Genomic DNA, 20,342 nt, shown 5'->3' on the forward strand with positions numbered 1-20,342 from the left:
GGGTGGACACACACTTGTTTCGGGCTTTGTGAAAGGAAATGAGATTTCCTTCCGTTGGATTTGCTTTCCAGGAGACGAAGGCAAGAGTTTTCTGGGCAACAGCCTCACCACAAGATTCCGTGTACCATGGACGGGAGGAAGGGTATGGGAAAAAAAAATCCATGCGTGGAGATTTCCATGGATACCAAAGGAGGAGAGTTTGGTGAGCAGAGCGGGGTGCCAGACCGTATCGAAGGCACGTGATATGTCGAGGGAGACAGCTCTAATTTCCTGTTTGGCGTTGAGGACCTCCATCCATTGTTGAGACAGCAGAAGCAGCATGTCCAGAGTAGAGTGACCTGGTCTGAAACCAAATTGATGATCAGAGATCAAGCCATTGGAGAAGAGGAAAGATTTCATATCCGAAGCAATGATGGATTCCATGACTTTGCTGATAGAGAGAAGGCTGATTGGTCTGTAGTTGCTAGGATCTGTTTTTGCACCTTTTTTGTGCAAAGCGGTGATGTTGGCTGATTTCCAAGCAGATGGCAGTTGACCTTGAGCAAAAGAGAGGGTGAAGAGAACAGAGAGAGGGAGTGAAAGAGCGGAAGAACAGGATTTTAGGACCCCATTTGGACGTTTTAGGACCCCATTAGAACATTTGTACGAGAGAGGCTTGTTGTTTCTCATAGTACGAGTTCGGCTGATATTGTATTCAAATGTTGGTGCAAATATATCATGGCGTATTCTACATTGTTGATTTTAGAGTGCATGGAGGTGTGTTCCGTTCGCAAGCAGCCTGTCTGTGTTAGCAGCGACTACAGAGTATCAATATACTACCTGAAGTCCTGAAGTGTAAAAGAAAGACAAATAAATATGTGCAGCTGATTAAGTAAATTTTTTCAAACTGGCATAAATACAATCTCAGCAACCTTAATTGCTCGTATTTTTGCGAGCAAGGTTGAAGTGTGCATAAATTTTTTTAGCCTGTCTTATACACCTCCCAATAACCTAAATATGTTATTATTCATAATTCCTATTTTTAATACCGTATTTAAGTTTTTTCCAAAATAAAGAATATAAAACACATAATCTAGAATGATAACAATCAGGTAAAAATCATTAAAAAGGTTTTTTAAAATCAATTCGCGTGACGATTATTAGATTTCGGATTACATTGCTTTATGAAATCTCGATGTATCACAATTAGGATTCTTCTTCTTGTCAAAAAGTGTAGAGACACCCGATAAGTAATTAATCGTACTGAGGATAGTAGTGTTTGTGTATTCGATGATTTTCGAAAGAGTATTGTACTGTTTTTTAATCACACAGGTTTATTTAATACCTTAAGACAAAGGAGAAACGTTATTTATAGTTCTCGGTCGCATTTTCTTTGTCCTCGAGGCAGCACTCAAGCAGCTAAAATTAGTGCGCGAGTTAGGCACGCGGCCGGGTGGGCGGAGCCTGACGATACGAGCCTGTGATTCGTTTAGGTGATCACGTGGCATTTAAGAGAGACGCGACTTGCGACCCTTGGTCTGCTTGGGTTCACTTGGTAAAATAAATATTTGAAGAGAAGACGAACAAGAGGAGAATTCATTTTTTTTTTTCGTGTGTGATCTTGTGGTTATTTAATTGACCATGGTCGTCTTGTAGTTGACGCTCGACTCGTGTGAGGTGAGTACATGTTCCTGCTTACGCGGAATACGGCTGATTGTGCCTCTGGAGGTTGTTTTTGTACTGTGAGGGGCTGTTGACTTATAGGCCTTGACGATAAGGCCTCATCGGCATATAATGAGGAGTTGGTGTCTCGCAGTTACAAGGCTCTCGGGTTGAGATTGGATTGTGTTTGGGCCTGTGTTGTCCTTCACCTTGTTTCGCCGTACGTGCTCGTTATGAGTGCGTCGTGTGGTAAACAAGTGTGTGCTAATCCCAGTTCCATGAAATGTATACCTCGGCTTTGATGACGTAGTTTTACCTTGGCACGCCATTAAAGTGTTACCGTAAGCTACCTGGCAGCGCTACGACTCCCTACGGGATCTCGGTGGCGACACCGTTGCTCAACTTCGCGGTTAAATGTTTCCTCACCACGTGCTTGCTGTGCCTCGAGCTAGGTGTGTGATGTTTGTGTATTTTATTTGTAATTTTATTCTAAAAATGCTTTCAGCATGGCGGATGTCGATCCGGACACGTTGCTGGAATGGCTGCACATGGGCCAGGGCGACGAGAGGGACATGCAACTTATTGCCTTGGAGCAGCTCTGTATGTTGTTGCTCATGTCGGACAATGTGGACAGATGCTTTGAGACGTAAGTATTTGTCTGGAGTGGCGAAGCTGTACGGACAGTAGTTTAGATCTACACGCAGAGTTTGGGGACGTTGGGTTGAATCAACAGAAGGTGGATCGAGGTATCCTAAGCTCCATGGGGAAACCAGGAGCAGCTTGTCATCCCCAATCTGTTGGCATACCTCAGTCGATCTTCTGCTGATTCCACCCATTGTTCTACCTGTCCTGCAACACAAACCGACAATTTCCCTCCATGAACACTACCTTTGCTGATTGCACCCATTGTTCTACCTGTCCTCCAACACAAACCGACAATTTCCCTCCATGAACACGACCTTTGCTGATTCCACCCATTGTTCTACCTGTCCTCCAACACAAACCGACAATTTCCCTCCATGAACACTACCTTTTCTGATTCCACCCATTGTTCTACCTGTCCTCCAACACAAACCGACAATTTCCCTCCATGAACACGACCTTTGCTGATTCCACCCATTGTTCTACCTGTCCTCCAACACAAACCGACAATTTCCCTCCATGAACATGACCTTTGCTGATTCCACCCATTGTTCTACCTGTCCAACACAAACCGACAATTTCCCTCCATGAACACGACCTTTGCTGATTCCACCCATTGTTCTACCTGTCCAACACAAACCGACAATTTCCCTCCATGAACACGACCTTTGCTGATTCCACCCATTGTTCTACCTGTCCTGCAACACAAACCGACAATTTCCCTCCATGAACACTACATTTGCTGATTCCACCCATTGTTCTACCTGTCCTGCAACACAAACCGACAATTTCCCTCCATGAACACTACCTTTGCTGATTCCACCCATTGTTCTACCTGTCCTCCAACACAAACCGACAATTTCCCTCCATGAACACTACCTTTTCTGATTCCACCCATTGTTCTACCTGTCCTCCAACACAAACCGACAATTTCCCTCCATGAACACGACCTTTGCTGATTCCACCCATTGTTCTACCTGTCCTCCAACACAAACCGACAATTTCCCTCCATGAACATGACCTTTGCTGATTCCACCCATTGTTCTACCTGTCCAACACAAACCGACAATTTCCCTCCATGAACACGACCTTTGCTGATTCCACCCATTGTTCTACCTGTCCAACACAAACCGACAATTTCCCTCCATGAACACGACCTTTGCTGATTCCACCCATTGTTCTACCTGTCCTGCAACACAAACCGACAATTTCCCTCCATGAACACTACATTTGCTGATTCCACCCATTGTTCTACCTGTCCTGCAACACAAACCGACAATTTCCCTCCATGAACACTACCTTTGCTGATTCCACCCATTGTTCTACCTGTCTTCCAACGCAAACCGACAATTTCCCTCCATGAACACTACCTTTGCTGATTCCACCCATTGTTCTACCTGTCCTGCAACACAAACTGACAATTTCCCTCCATGAACACTACCGTTGCTGATTCCACCCATTGTTCTACCTGTCCTCCAACGCAAACTGACAATTTCCCTCCATGAACACTACCGTTGCTGATTCCACCCATTGTTCTACCTGTACTCCAACACAAACCGACAATTTCCCTCCATGAACACTACCTTTGCTGATTCCACCCATTGTTCTACCTGTCAAACACAAACCGACAATTTCCCTCCGTGAACACTACCTTTGCTGATTGCACCCATTGTTCTACCTGTCCTCCAACACAAACCGACAATTTCCCTCCATGAACACGACCTTTGCTGATTCCACCCATTGTTCTACCTGTCCTCCAACACAAACCGACCTTTGGCCTCCATGAAGATCTAATGCATAACAATTCTCCTCTTGTTTTATTTATACCCAAACCTCTGAGCGTTGTGGGTGAAAAGGCCATCGGGCTATTATCAGTGGAACAGCTGTACAAGCCAAATCTAATGGGCATGTTGTCATGTACAGTATGCGTTCCTTCTGCGAAACATTTGATGGTTTATCTTGTTATAACGGCACCACTCAAACGTTCCCTTCCAAAACAAAATGATTTAGGTTCATGGTTCATCATTGGGAAGATGAGGTTCACTAACTCTTACTGCGATTGTCCCTTTGTTAAATTTGATGAGATGTTTTTGTGCATACGCAATAGGGTGGTTCTTGGCTACATAAGGCAAAAACATTTAAAAAAATTGTTTTACTCCTAACCTTTAATTTTGTTGGTATTGAAGTAAAACTTCTGCATGTGAAATATTTTTGAATACATCAAGTTTTAGGGGTTGCACAGTGACTCATGGTTGCCAGCCACTCGATGCTTGTGCCCGATAAGCTTTGTGCCCATTAAACGTTGATTTCCTGCAATCGGGAAACCTCTTGCGATGTTCTGCCACAACTTGAAGAAGAAGATACTGGGTTTGCTGTTCATCCCTTGTCGGGAGACGATTGTACTCTTCAATTAGAGCAACTGCATACACCAGAGTACAGCTGTACTGTATTCAATTGACATAAAAACAACTTCAAAATGTGCAGTACATAGCAAGGTCATAGGTCAACTGTAATGGTCAAAATCACAAGTAAGCAGTGGAGAATAAATAATTCAAACATTTATGCGAGCCAAATATGTGAAATTACAAACAACGTGTGCAACCCCTAAATTTAGTCCAAATGGCTTAAAATTTCATCACAAGGGTTTTTACATGCATACAATTTTTTTTTTTTAAAGTGTTCGGAGCTTGACTTTTAAAAAATCTTTCATTTTGAAGAACCATCCTAATAGTACATGGTGTTATGTAGAATTATTATATGTAAGTGCAAAATTTGCTACACTAGTGGAATCAGTTTTTTTTGCATCTATATACCCTTGGCAACAAGACCTGAGTTGGTTCCATTTTTTTCAATGGCGTCTTCGTCCCTAACCCCAAGCCAAGTAGAAGTCCACGCTATGAAAACTTTCAACTTGGTCAGTATCAAGATAAAGTTGTTAATGCAACACAGCAAGACTTTGCATGGCTACTTTCACGGTATTCACAGAGGCACCATGAAGACATCAGACGGTATACCAGTTTGGTCAGCATACAATTCTCGTGTGTGCACTCCAAAAGAGAACAAGACACCCAACCTTGATCAAGATCACACAATGCCTATCATTAAGGCACCAGCTCATGAGTGGACAACACTGGTGACGGTTCTTGAGAAGCTTTCATACCTCAATAGTGTTGTGTGTCCAGAAAACACTGGAACGATCTTAGTTACATTTGACATGGATCTTTACAAGAGGGCCCTAAAGTTAGAATATCTTCATGACCAATATGCTGGGAAATGGATGGTATGCCCTGGTGGTTTCCACGTTGTCTTGTGTGCACTAAGGTGCCTTGGGAGGACTGAGTACAGCGGGCTTGATGAAGCTTGGAGCAAGGATCTGTACAGCACTGTGACAGTAAATCAGATACTCAATGGGAATCACCACAATCGTGCTGTTCAAGCTCATGAGCTCACATTAGAGGTATTCTTTGATCTCTGGCTTGCAGAATTTCTGAAAGAGAAGCCTGCAGTTGTCGAAGCTCTATCTGCCTGTGTGGATAACTTGATAGAAGCAAACAAGAAAGAGGTAGGCATTCAGGAAGCCCATCAACAACTTCTAATGGAGATTGAACATCTAAACTTGGAAAAGCAGCTGAGTGATTTTGACAGGAGCCACAGTAAATTCCCAATGTATCAATGGGCACGAATGTACATGAGGCAAGTGTTGGCGCTGATTAACTTCACACGTTCACTGAAGCAGCCAGATTTCTTCCTGTACTTGGCGTCTCTAGAAAATTTGTGCATATACTTCTTCAGCTACAACCGACTAGATTATGCTCAAAACAAGTTGTTAGCCAAAGATATTTCTCAAAAAACGTCTGTTAACTGGATATAAGTGTTCTGGTGGATTTTCTGTACAAGGAATGACAAAAATGCCAGAAAAAATGGTTAAACAAAGTGTTTTATGTGAAAAGATACATACAAAATTGCAAAAAATGACGGCCATTTTGAAAGTCAAAATGGCCGCCAAAGACGCCATTGAAAAAAATGGAACCAACTCAGGTCTTGTTGAACATTCATTGAAAAAAATGGAACCAACTCAGGTCTTGTTGAACATTCATTGAAAAAAATGGAACCAACTCAGGTCTTGTTGCCTAGGGTATAAGGATTCCAAAAAACATTGGTTCCACTAGTGTAGCAAATTTTGCACTACAATGACACAACACCATGTACTATAATACGTGGGTATTAAGCAACTAAGTACACACCAACACTGCCATTGCATGAAATTTAAAAATAGATATTCATTGTATTACCCTCCATTTTGTCATGTCATTGTAAGTAGTGGTTTCCCCTTTCTATCCAAAGAAGGGAGTTTTGCATGAAACGTGCAAAACTACCTGGTCAGTTTCCCACCCCCTCTTTTAAGTGCAGACATGAACTGCATTATTATCTTACTATAATTCACCAAATGTCTGTCCGTCTGTTCGAAGGTACCGCAAAACGGCTGAACCGATCGAAACGATATTTTGTGGGTAATCCTGGGATCTCAAGGAGTAAAATAGGCTATTTCGTTTTTCCAATTTCAGCTTTGGTCTCCAGTATTCTCAGGTTTGGAATCCCGCATAACATTCACGTTCGCATAACGTCCATTGTGACGATGTTCTCATTGTGACGATGTTTGTGTTCACGGTAGTGTTTGACGTGACGGTGTGAACGTAATTTCGTAATGTTTTTCGTTTCGTAATCTTTTAATGAACGTTTAATGTTTAATGAACGTTTAATGCCCTTCGATGTCCGGGGCCGCACGCACGCTATACCGGACGGGCCAGCGTGTACCTTGCCCTTCGCCGTCAGGCTCGGGTAAACCGCTGAGCCCCATCCGTGATGGGGACTGGGGCTTGAGACGGTGTCCTTCATTAAAAGTATAATAAACGCTGTCTCCATCGATCTTGCCAAGGCCGTAACGTTTAATCTCTGCATGAGAGAATTCCACACAGCTATTTGGGCGGTGAATACGCTAACAGATCGCTGTCTCCATCGATCTTGCCAAGGCCGTTGTAACAACTATCGGCTCAAAATCCTTTTAACTGTTGATTTGGTACAGTTACACGTATCGGGAATTTGGTACACGTATCGGGAGTACATACAACATAGCGATTGTGAACACGATTATCGATCACGATTCACGATCACGATCATAGTGTATCAAACACGATGGAATAATATTTACCGATATGAACAGTGATGTGGCTTTTATTGAAATTCTAAAGATACTGTTTAGATTTTGATGATTTGCGTGTGATATGATTTAACGGATGTTTCTATGGATCGTTTAAAATAAAAAAACCTTCAATTTCTGATATTTTGCCTTTTCATTTTGGGCTTCCCAATTGGAGCCCTGCCCATAGGGTGGGTACCGTTGCTAGTGATTGTAATCAGTGTAATCTGGTATCGAGGATTCTCCAACAAGCCAGGAGCACGTGTTGGTTGCAGGCCAGGCAGGAATTTGGAACCTGGTAGGGTTGCTGGTGATAACTTGCCTACCCTTTGCGAATGACACTATGAAATCTTTAACATCCATTAACTATTGATGGGACATGGGACACCCAGATTGATTTCTATCCGAGGGACTACACATTGATGCATTACTCTGCGTGAAAAACCGGGATGACGGTTGGAAGCTGGGCTGGGATTCGAACCCAGGCCAGACCTCATCTTTCGGCGAGTCTATGCAATTCAAGGCTATCCTGCTAACCCTATCACAATCACTAACGATTAAAATGACTGCCAAAAGCTGGTATCAACTACTAACGTGAGCTGGTTTTAATCCAATGATCTGATCTCTGCATTGTATACATTCGTCATTTTCCAGGTGCCCTCCAAGGACATTCTTGCCAGCATTGTGCAGAATCTTCTTGGATGAATGTGCCCCAGATAATGTTCTGGAAGTTACTGCTCGTGCAATAACGTATTATTTGGACGTGTCGGCCGAGTGCACTCGACGGATAGTTGCTGTGGATGGGGCTGTCAAAGCTTTGTGCAATCGTCTTGAAGTCGTCGAGCTCAACAACCGAACGAGTCGAGATTTGGCAGAGCAATGTGTGAAGGTACAGCTTTTGTAAAACCCAGATGTCTTGACTCGTCCTCCTCTTCCTACCCCTTCTCTTGTTATTTGGAGATTGTTTTGGCCTATTTTAACATTCTTACCTTAGCCCATTGCTTGTGAAACTGGGATCTCAGTTTCCAGGTTGATTTGTCCATTTTCCAACATCCTAGTTCATATGTCTACTCTTGGAGAGATAACTTGTCATGAGTTTTGATTCCTTGTTGCTTGCTTGTCCTTATGGTGTCTAATTGTGTGCCCATGTTTTTTGTACATGGATTTCACCCATACCATATGTTTGTTTTTGTTTGTTTGTCGAAACCTTTATTATTATTATTTAAAAAAAAATCTAATTGGACCAATAATATATTTTATATATTACTTTTGCTTGGACTGCAACAGCTGATTTTTTTTTTTTCTTCTTCTGCTCTCATCGTTGTAGGTTCTTGAGCTGATATGTACACGGGAGTCAGGTGCTGTCTTGGAGGCCTGTGGTCTCAGTTATGTACTTGCATTCATCCTGGATTCTGGATATTTGGTTCACAAAGATACGCTGCATTCTGCTATGGCTGTGGTGTCAAGGTTGTGTGGTAAAATGGAACCGCACGACTTGACTCTTGAGCCGTGTGTTGAAGCACTGTCCAGTTTATTGAAGCATGAAGACCATCAGGTACTTTTCTCAAACAATTTCTTGTTTTGAGTAGAATATCTTGGGCCAACCAGAACTTGTGGGTTTTCAGTATTTTATTTTTCCATATGAAATGCGAGTAACAGTTTACCTGCAACCCACTTGATCTACAGGTGTCTGATGGGGCTCTGCGCTGCTTCGCATCTTTAGCTGACAGATTTATGCGCCGTGGTGTTGATCCAGCACCTCTTGCGAAGCACGGCCTGACTGCAGAACTACTGTCTCGATTAGCCGCTGCTGGGGGTCTTGCGCCAGGACCAAGCTCTACGGGCACGCCAAAACCTAGTCGCGGTCCCCCACCTGCCATAACGTCAACGCCAGAGTCAAAGCTCAGCAGCCAAGTTTCAACAATCATCAGCTTGCTCTCAACTCTTTGCCGTGGATCCCCAATTGTTACACGGGTATGAGAGCGTTTGCTGCTGCGATGCCTGATGCTGTTTATAGGTGATCGACTTGGGAATGATGAACTGATCGAGAGTGAAAATAACCTTTTTCAAATCCTTAATCTCTTTTAGGACTTGCTACGTGCACCGTTGCCAGATGCAATCGAGAGGGCAGTGCAAGGTGATGAGCGGTGCTGCTTGGACACCATGAGGCTTGTGGATCTGCTGTTGGTGCTGCTTTTTGAAGGAAGAAAAGCCCTGCCAAAGTCTAGCACGAGTTCTGCCAGTCGAATTCCTGGCTTGCGGCGACTCGATAGCTCCGGGGAGCGCTCTCATCGTCAGCTCATTGACTGCATAAGAAGCAAGGACACAGATGCTCTTATCGATGCCATAGACACTGGAGGTAATTTGTTATTTTTATTTTTATTTTTTTAAAGACTTTTTTAGGTGCACAATTGTGGACATTGCCTAAAGTGTTACTTATTTGGAGATCACTACAAGGCATCAATTGTAATGTTTGGAGTATAAATGCTGTATTCTTCCAAATGTTTCAGCTTTCGAAGTCAATTTCATGGACGACGTTGGTCAAAGTTTGTTGAACTGGGCATCGGCGTTTGGAACACAAGAAATGGTACGGCAAAAACATTTTCTGGTTTCTATGAAAGTAGTTTGTTGCCTAAGCTGCATAGGACAATATTAAATAACCCGCACCCCCCCAGCACCCTATATGGGGTGGGAGAAGGGGATGGCGGGACACCCCACACTGCCCTTTCAAATCGAATTTCACTTTGACTGTTTCCAGAGGTTGTGCGGAACTTTATTTGGTATTTAGTGCCATCAATCCAGATTGAGATTCACAACACTCATCCGAAGCAGCTGCGATTGATGTAATGTGAGCGGAGCGTCCGTTGGCTGTGCTCGTGGTCCGTATGTAGACAGTAATCGAGAGGGCAATAATAATGGAGGGCAGCATAATCGAAAGGTTGAAGTAGGGTGAGATAATGAACACAGACTATTCCACAGTTGGGAGAATAAGGAGACAAGTGAATGCAGGTGGGCAAACAATTTGAACTTTTGAAGTGACCTGGGATGGCTTGTGGAGGGCAGAGGTAGGAGAGGACAGGAGGAACAATGCCAGATGTAAACTTGCATAAAATGGAGCCCACCAACTTACCCTCCTGTCTTGAGATACCAATGGTGTGGAATACCTTGTTTTTAACCACTTCGAGGAGCAAGGTGGGAAGCAAAATCACCAGCCCAGAGTGGGGAGTAATACTCCATGAAGCTCTGAATGAATGCTTTGTACACCGAGTTTTGTTCAGTTATAGAATGCCTTGGCTCTATGAAAAATACCTGGACTGTGACGAGCTTTTTTTATGCTAGCTTGGTGACATCCTCCCACGAAAGACTATATGACGAAGTGAGGTCGAGGAGTTCTGGAGGTTGGCCAAAGAAGTGGGTTGGATAGATAGATGGAATGTTGATCCTTGATGAGAGTGTATGACTTGCCAGCATTGAACGGCTTATTCTCCAAGTAGTTTATCAGTGGCTTATCTTGTCTGAATCTGATGAAAGGGGTTCTGCAGTGGCCGGCATTTCACAAGTGTGCAGTTGCTGCTCCTACGTATAGTCTGGAGGCACTTCCAGGAAATGTGACAGTAGGGGTACACATGTTACAAGCTGGCAACAATGTTTTTCTGAAAGCCCAGACCTCTAGGAACCCAAAAAGTCTTGTTGCCAGCTTGGGAAATGGTTTGGACCAGATTTGTGGCCATTTTTCAAAATGGCCGCCTACATTTTTGGTGTTTTCTAATATTTGAGCTCTAGAACTTATATCTGGCTGTCTTAAAGGTCTCTAGGGTTATGACCTTATAACATAGTCATACAACAATCCTCACCCAAATTGGGGTGCATGGCATATCTATAAGTGGTTTTATTGAAGCAAAAAGGCAAAAATATGCCTGAAAAACGCCTTCATTTTGATTTTTCCAAATCACTAAATTGCATACTGTGAAGTTGTTCTTTGGTCAATTTCTTTCTAAATAGTTTTAAAATTTGCCCAGATCCCTCCTCTTCATTAGCAAATCTTCAGGAATATACCCAAGTTCTCAGAAAATATGTTTTATGCATGATCAGCTACCCCTACCCCCTAAATCACAAAACGTGCCAATTTTCAATATTTCCAGATTCCAACCAATATCATTGTTGTATGACTTTTTCTCATCATGATAGGTCCAAATTAACTTACTCTATGTGATTAGGTGTTAATAAAAATTGAATTTCACACTTTAGTGAAAATCCAAGATGGCTGCCAAATGGCCATAGAATATTTGGTGGCGCGAGACCATAAGACTGCAATTTCATTCAGAGGCACTTCTAAAATGTTCCATTTATACTAAATATATGAGGCACTACTATTCTATAGGTCACATGTATGTGAAAGAGTCTTGATGAGTTGAAGATGTATTATTTTAGAGGGGGACTTTATGTAAAATTTATGTTTTATAACATTTGAATTTCAGGAAAGTAGTGTGGATTTGGAAGTGCCTTGTTTGCGGAGTATATTAGTTCCAACATAGCTGACAAACAAGGCACTTACATAAATGAAGACATAGAAGATTGTAAAATATAAGCTATATTATTTAATGTAAAACAAAAATAAACATACATAACTTGTATACATAATGCAAACATTATTATGTTACACTGATCCAAACAATACAAACGTCAATGCAATGCTTGCACCTTTAAACTAAACAAATATTTGGCACTGAATTAACAAAGTCATACCCAACAAGCTAATCTGGCTATTCATACATAAGTGACAGAATGTGGGATACAGTCATATCATAGACTAGTAATACATTGGTGGAACAGAGCTGAAGCAAGACTAGTTACATTATGTCAAATACAGCCTAACTAAAGACTAGTAACACTATTTGAATGCAGTCAAATCATGGACGTGTAATGCTATGTGGAATACAGTAGCATAATAGACTATTGACATTATGTCATATTGAGCTTAGTAAATCAAAGACTAGTAGAACCAAATACTCCAAATACTAAACTTAGTCTAGTAATACTTTGTGAAATACAACTGAATCATAGATTGGTTACATTACGTCAAATACAGCCAGCATAGTAACAATATGACATTATGGAATATACTCAAGTTTCCATGCATGTCGTCTAATCACTATCAGTCATTGAGGGGGTTCCTGCATAAGTCTGCACATTTGCATGCCAATGTGCACCGCAATCCATTTTTCCTACAGTTGCACCTGCCAGTTAGACATGGACGGGCCTTTGAGGTACATGCACACGTCGCAATTTTGACACATTCTGCTGTGAGCCCTTCCTTGGTCATGAGACGGGGCATCAGCTGGTTGTCCTCAAGGTACCAGCCGGATGTTGTTGGATTGGGGATTCCTGGATTTGGCACATTGGCATTTCGCCACACAAGGGCTTGATGATGTGCCCTTAAAATGTGCTGGTGCAATGCATCCTCTGTTGGTGGCATGTTCTCTGGCTTTTTACCAACTTTTCTGAATTGGGAACATCTCAGCGCCTGGATTTCCTTTGCGTCTCCTTTCGGGTTGTAAAGACGGCAGACAAACTCCTCAGCCTTTGCACAAATCTCTTCACTTGGAACATGTGCAACCCCTAGCTGGGAGAGTAGGTGAGGAACTTCACAAAATATTTTCCATGCTGCCTTCTTTGATATGCCTGCGAGTTGACTGGTGCTGTCACATCCTGTAATGGCATGGAAAGCTAGAAGACTGTCCCTGACATCATCAGTGCAATCAATTTTGTGGCCAGCAATGTAGCGCCTGTATTTAGAGGTCCCTGATTTCATCCATACCTCTTCTGGCATTTGGGGCTGGAAGGCCATCAAAAGCAATAATACATCGGTATCACTACTGGTGATGACGATCCTCTCATATCCTCTAGCCTTTGCTTCTAGCTCTAGATGGCCTCATCGTCTGCCTGCTGGAAAGCTCTCGAAAGGTCCTCTGATACCTGATTGATTTCTGCATCAATCTGTACTTCATTTTCATTCAGCCAATGTAGGATCTTCTGCCACAGAATTCGCCATAATGCCTCAAACACAAGCTTGTGGGCACGGATTGTGCGGTTCCATTGTTTCCCGTTGAGGATGTTCTGTGCAGTGTTCTCGCCATACACACCACTTTCTACCAGAATGTCCTTCAAGCCGGAATCTGCCATGTACTGTCCAATAACCTTGGTGAAATTCATTTGAATATGGAAACCACCAAGCATCACCACTAGGTTTTTGCATTTGTCTGGTTTGGCCCACTGCAACATCTTGGCTTTACAGTACAGTTGCTCATCAAAGGTAAGTACTGTATACGTTTGCCCTAGTGCAGCAGTCATCCTTTGGCAGTTTTGAATCACTGTCCAGATGGTGTCAAACTCATGTGCAGGCTCATTGATTATCGGCATAGGCCCTACTGTAGTCTTTGCTGGATTCACATCAGACACACGCTGGTTAAATGCTGTCCAGCCTGGAACATGCTGGTCCTCGGTGTGAGACTGACGTGCAAGGAGCCATGACACATCTATGGCCATAGCCTCAGAGATAACCTGGGCATCCGATTCCATATACCAATCAGCTTTCACAGCTACTGGAAATGTTGCTTCGGGTTTCTGGGTGCCCATGCCTGAAGGTTGAATCTCATTGAAATGCTCTGGCACAGTTACAGATCTGCTACTGCTTGACTTGACATCAGGTGCAATGGTCTTTTCGCCAGGTATGCTTCTTCGAAAGGCAGCAGACTGTGAGGCATGAAAGGAGCCTTGACCGTCAAGGGTCTCCTCTATGATGTCAATGTTATCATTAGCATATCTGATGTATCCTTGGTAGGTAGCTTGTGCAAAATTCAGGGGTATTATTGTGTTGTTTTGCTCAACATATCTGGCCAAGACAGAGTTTGCAAGGGCAGTGTCAGCTCTTCTTACAGTTTCATAACTAACACCATGTCCTGCAGCATGCATTAGTTGCACCAAGTCCTTGGACCTTGTTGCTTGGTGAACAGTGAGAGCTAGCCCTAGTTGCTTTGGTGTCTGCTTTCTGCCACCAGATGCCAAACATACTATGTCCTGTGCTATGCTCAAAATCCTTTTGCTTTCTCCATCATCATCACCTTCGGAGGTCCCTTCAGAATCTTCAAATATGCTGTCACAATCACACAGCAGGCGTAGGAAAATGTAAAGGCTTTCAGGAACCACCTTCTGTGCACTTTCAGTATTGATGTCTCCAATATCTGAGTGTCCTGGCATTGTCTTGATGTCATTTCTCATTTTGACTGCCACTCTGTAAAGCCAACTCAAGAGTTCATTGTCCTTTGTTTCGGCTGAGAAAGATGGAATGTGCTGGGAGGTTTCATCAGAATCTTGTATCTCACTTTGTTCTAGCTCATCTGCCATCTCTGCTAAGTTCTGAACAACAATACCTGTTTGAATTAGTGGGAAGACTAGAAGTGAATCCTGTTGATTCATGGACTGTACAAAATCTGCCCTATCTCCTAATACCCTTTTGACTTTGTTCTTGAATGCTTTGTAACTCTGTCGGTCACATTGCTCCACACAGACACTGAAGTCTCTTCTCATCATGTAACAGTATTGGTGCCAGATGGTTTTCATGGTATAGATGTCTCCTCCAGACAGCCCAGCATCCACCTCCTCGATCATTTTGTTGAAACAAACATCTGGTGGATATTCTGGGCCTTCTTCTACCACAGTTGACTCAGACTTCCTCCTGAAGGTTACATAACAAGGAAGGTGGTACTTCCCTTCAGCAGCTATTAGGTCACTTATTCCTGCCAACCGGCATCTCATAATCTTGTTCTTTTGAGCATCATTTAGTATTCTGTCTGAGGTCTCTAAAGTGGCTACATTCCTCAATTGCTTTCCTGCCTTATCCTCCTGACAGAAAATACATTTGTCCCAGGACACTGAAGCAACTGATGCTCTAGAAGAGGGGCGAATGCATGTAGATGGTTGGTCACACGAGTCCTTTGCTTCCTTTTCATGCCGATTTTTCAGTCTCTCAATATGGTTGGCATGTGTAAACTTTGAATAACAGCCCCTGTGCCATACTATGTGTTCTTTTTCATCATCAAGGTCAATACTCTGTATTCTGTCAAGTGTTGAGATGTACTCATGGTCATGGTATTTCTGTCTCGTAATCACACAGTCTTTAAAGCGTTCGAGACCAACATCTGTGGGCTTGGTTGTCTTTTCATTTTTTCTGTTGCCTTGGCAAATGAAGCATGTGCTCCAGTCGATGTCCAGTGCAACTGATTCTCTCTTCCGTCTCCCGCCTATCACAGCTACAGGTTCCATCTTCATTCATATCTGGAAAGAGACAAAGACTATGTCTACCACAACACTGAAAGCTATTTACAGCACATGCAACAAGCAATATGTTATAGTACATTGTTAACACAACAATTATGTTAAAATGATGATTCGGGCAGGACCTGAGGAAGGATACAAAGGAAAGCATCATTATTGCAATATATTATGTCTCAAAAATGTGTTGGTATCAAATGGTAGACTGCATTACCTTAACTTAACGTCATAATGTGAAATATTATATTTTATTGGCCATTTGGCAGCCATCTTGGATTTTCACTAAAGTGTGAAATTCAATTTTTATTAACACCTAATCACATAGAGTAAGTTAATTTGGACCTATCATGATGAGAAAAAGTCATACAACAATGATATTGGTTGGAATCTGGAAATATTGAAAATTGGCACGTTTTGTGATTTAGGGGGTAGGGGTAGCTGATCATGCATAAAACATATTTTCTGAGAACTTGGGTATATTCCTGAAGATTTGCTAATGAAGAGGAGGGATCTGGGCAAATTTTAAAACTATTTTGAAAGAAATTGACCAAAGAACAACTTCACAGTATGCAATTTAGTGATTTGGAAAAATCAAAATGAAGGCGTTTTTCAGGCATATTTTTGCCTTTTTGCTTCAATAAAACCACTTATAGATATGCCATGCACCCCAATTTGGGTGAGGATTGTTGTATGACTATATGTTATAAGGTCATAACCCTAGAGACCTTTAAGACAGCCAGATATAAGTTCTAGAGCTCAAATATTAGAAAACACCAAAAATGTAGGCGGCCATTTTGAAAAATGGCCACAAATCTGGTCCAAACCATTTCCCAAGCTGGCAACAAGACTTTGGGTTCCTAGAGGTCTGGGCTTTCAGAAAAACATTGTTGCCAGCTTGTAACATGAGTGTACCCCTACCACCTTTTCTAGGCCACTTTTGGGGATATGCCTCCAGACTAGTACCTGACGGGAGAAATACTGTGAATTTTAATGTGGTGGCTCTCCTGTGTAGGTGTAGTTGGGGAAATCGCCTCCTGTTGAGGAGTGGTTCCATAGAATGACAATGCATTCTGTCCCTTTGGGATTAGAATGTGTGTTTTGATTGTCCATGTACTTTAGCCTTCAAGCTGAAGTGCATGTGTGTGCTCATGGGACAGTCTTGTTGGGCTGTGTACTTTACCGTGGGTTTAAAGTGGACATTCCAACTTCTGTTTAAATGTTTCGTTTTTTTTTTTTTTTTTTTTTTTTGAGAAAGCGACAACTCGCATCATTATTTTACACAAATGGAGTTATCGGAAAAATGGTAAAGTTTGTTTTCAAGATTATCACATAGATCATTGATTGTCAATCAATAATAGCGTAGGTCCTACAATGCTGCCTTGTGATACCACATCTTGACGTGAAAGGACACCATCAAGGAGCTCCCCCTGTTTCCACTCTAAGTAAATCAGACTGTGACTTGCACTGTGTCCTGAATACGAAATCGAATAACTGACCAAATGCAGCTCACTGGAGTATCAAGAGGAACGCAAAAAGACAAAGATTGAGTAATCAGGAGGAACTTGGATAGGATTCGGGTTCCAACTCATATTCCACCCTCAAACTAAAACACACACACACACACACACACACACGCACACGCACACGCACACGCACACGCACACGCACACCGCACACGCACACGCACACCACATACACATACACATACACATACACACACACACATAAACATAAACACACACATAAACATAAACACACACACACATAAACACACACACATAAACACACACACACACACAAACACACACACACATAAACACACACACACATAAACACACGCACACATAAACACACGCACACATAAACACACGCACATAAGCACACACACACACATAAGCACACACACACACATAAGCACACACACACACATAAGCACACACACACATAAACACACACACACACACATAAACACACACACACACATAAACACACACACACACATAAACACACACAAACACACACACACACATAAACATAAACACACACACACATAAACACACACACATAAACACACACACATAAACACACACACACACAAACACACACACACATAAACACACACACACATAAACACACGCACACATAAACACACGCACACATAAACACACACACATAAGCACACACACACACATAAGCACACACACACATAAACACACACACACACACATAAACACACACACACACATAAACACACACACACACATAAACACACACAAACACACACACACACATAAACACACACACACACACATAAACACACACACACACATAAACACACACACACACATAAACACACATAAACACACACACACACATAAACACACACACACACACACATAAACACACACACACACATAAAAACACACACACACACACATAAACACACACACACACATAAACACTAAACACACACACATAAACACACACACACTAAACACACCTAAACTAAACTATACACACACTAAACACCTAAACTAAACTATACACACACTAAACGCACCGAAACTAAACTATACACACACTAAACGCACCGAAACTAAACTAAACACACACTAAACGCACTGAAACTAAACACACGACACACTAAACGCACCTAAACTAAACACACGACACACTAAACGCACCTAAACTAAACACACGACACGCACCTAAACTAAACACACGACACGCACCTAAACTAAACACACGGCACGCACCTAAACTAAACACACGGCACGCACCTAAACTAAACACACGGCACGCACCTAAACTAAACACACGGCACGCACCTAAACTAAACACACGGCACGCACCTAAACTAAACACACGGCACGCACCTAAACTAAACACACGGCACGCACCTAAACTAAACACACGGCACGCACCTAAACTAAACACACGGCACGCACCTAAACTAAACACACGGCACGCACCTAAACTAAACACACGGCACGCACCTAAACTAAACACACGGCACGCACCTAAACTAAACACACGGCACGCACCTAAACTAAACACACGGCACGCACCTAACCTAAACACACGGCACGCACCTAAACTAAACACACGGCACGCACCTAAACTAAACACCACACACCTAACATTACCACAGAATGTATAGAGCAATTCATCAGCACACAAATCGATACACAGGCCCTCTATTTATGATGAAATTCCTCTTCCTGTAAACACTAATGACACACTTCCGGTTAAATTTATAAATTCCTTTATTTTTATTTTTATATATTGTTGTGGTTTTAGAACCCTCACTTTTGTAAATAAGAATCACTTGTAAATATGACAGTAAAGGTTAAAGGTAACACCCTTAGTTAGTCCACAAGCAACACGTAAGCCACCATAGGAACTCAGTTATTTCCTTATGTGTTTTAGTTAAGGCCGTGTTTCCAATAGTTGAATCTGCGTTGCATCAATTAAATAAGGAGGAGGCCCTTCTGTTCATTTTGCGACCTCCCTCTCCAAGCGACGCCATTACGCGCCCCTACAGACGGTGCCTTATGTCCCTCCCAATTCTATTACGCGCCTTGCCAGCAGCGTTCGCTGCCTTAGCGCTGCCATTGACCATGCGGTTGGCTCGAGGAAGAAGGGGGCGGGATGCCAAGAAGGAGGTGTGGCCACGTCGACTCACCATCAGGGCGTGGCCGGTAAGCCCCCACCAGCCAACCAGGGCTGAGGGAAGATCACCGACGGGCGTGACCTTTGTGGAGCGCGGAGTGATCTTGGCTCGCGTTATAAAAGCGCGAGCGCAAAGCCCTTTTACGGACTTGAGGACTGCGCACGCTGGCAAACGGACTTCTTTCGACGGGCTCCTTTTGAAAGAACTGCGCACAACGGACTACTTGATGAGAGAGCGCGGGTTGCAACGAAAGCCTAATACGGAGTGCACATTGCGTAAGGACTCACTCGCTGGCGTTATTGCGATGTTTACCGTAATGTCACATACCCGATCACGTCACCGCGCTCTTTGTTTTGGTTGGCAAAACACCAACCATGCTGGCCGTCTCTAAGTGGTACGTACGTCCACACACGCATGCACGTCCACGCACGCACGTCCGCCCACACACGCACGTATGTACAAACACGTACACACACCTTCCAGTTCATTTTCCCGACTAACATCCCATTTTAAAAACATTTAAATCGTCACAGCATACGCATCGTCGAGCAGCCGCCACGGTCCGCGCCTCGTACCGGACTCAGAGCACATTCCTTGGGCAGCCTTTTTTAGTCAACGCTGAAGCCTCAAGGACTATCCCACTGGGAACGTGAACGGCGTCGACAGCTGTAAAGCCTCCACAAGCCGTGTAGGCAGCTGCACACAAAGCCGTGATGCGCAGGCTCACTCGTGTCTGTGGGGCTTAATTACGAAATGCTACGTCAGCTGCGAACCCGCGTCCCCAAACCGGAGGCGCCATTGCTCGGTCGCGAGGGACTGTCGTATCGTTGAGATGCAACAATCCCAAAATGGGATTGT

At 43.0% G+C, this 20,342-nt stretch overlaps 2 protein-coding genes across 2 annotated transcripts in view; one reads left to right on the top strand and one right to left on the bottom strand.

Moving 5' to 3' along the window:
- Positions 1–20,342, bottom strand: part of HEMK2 (HemK methyltransferase 2, ETF1 glutamine and histone H4 lysine) — an 88,213-nt gene that overhangs the window by 24,620 nt on the left and 43,251 nt on the right. The gene's annotated exons all lie outside the window — the stretch shown is intronic.
- Positions 1,449–20,342, top strand: part of HECTD1 (HECT domain E3 ubiquitin protein ligase 1) — a 99,632-nt gene continuing 80,738 nt past the window's right edge. Inside the window, exons 1-7 of the mRNA XM_068120024.2 lie at positions 1,449–1,656; positions 2,147–2,287; positions 8,135–8,369; positions 8,808–9,035; positions 9,167–9,454; positions 9,569–9,839; positions 9,991–10,067. Coding sequence (XP_067976125.1) covers positions 2,148–2,287; positions 8,135–8,369; positions 8,808–9,035; positions 9,167–9,454; positions 9,569–9,839; positions 9,991–10,067 — 1,239 coding nt within the window. The 5' untranslated portion in view covers positions 1,449–1,656; position 2,147. The remainder of the gene's footprint in view (positions 1,657–2,146; positions 2,288–8,134; positions 8,370–8,807; positions 9,036–9,166; positions 9,455–9,568; positions 9,840–9,990; positions 10,068–20,342) is intronic.

The sequence above is a fragment of the Myxine glutinosa genome, chromosome 6 (genome assembly GCF_964187855.1).
Source record: "Myxine glutinosa chromosome 6, kmMyxGlut1.1, whole genome shotgun sequence".
NCBI classification, from domain to species: Eukaryota; Metazoa; Chordata; class Myxini; order Myxiniformes; family Myxinidae; genus Myxine; species Myxine glutinosa.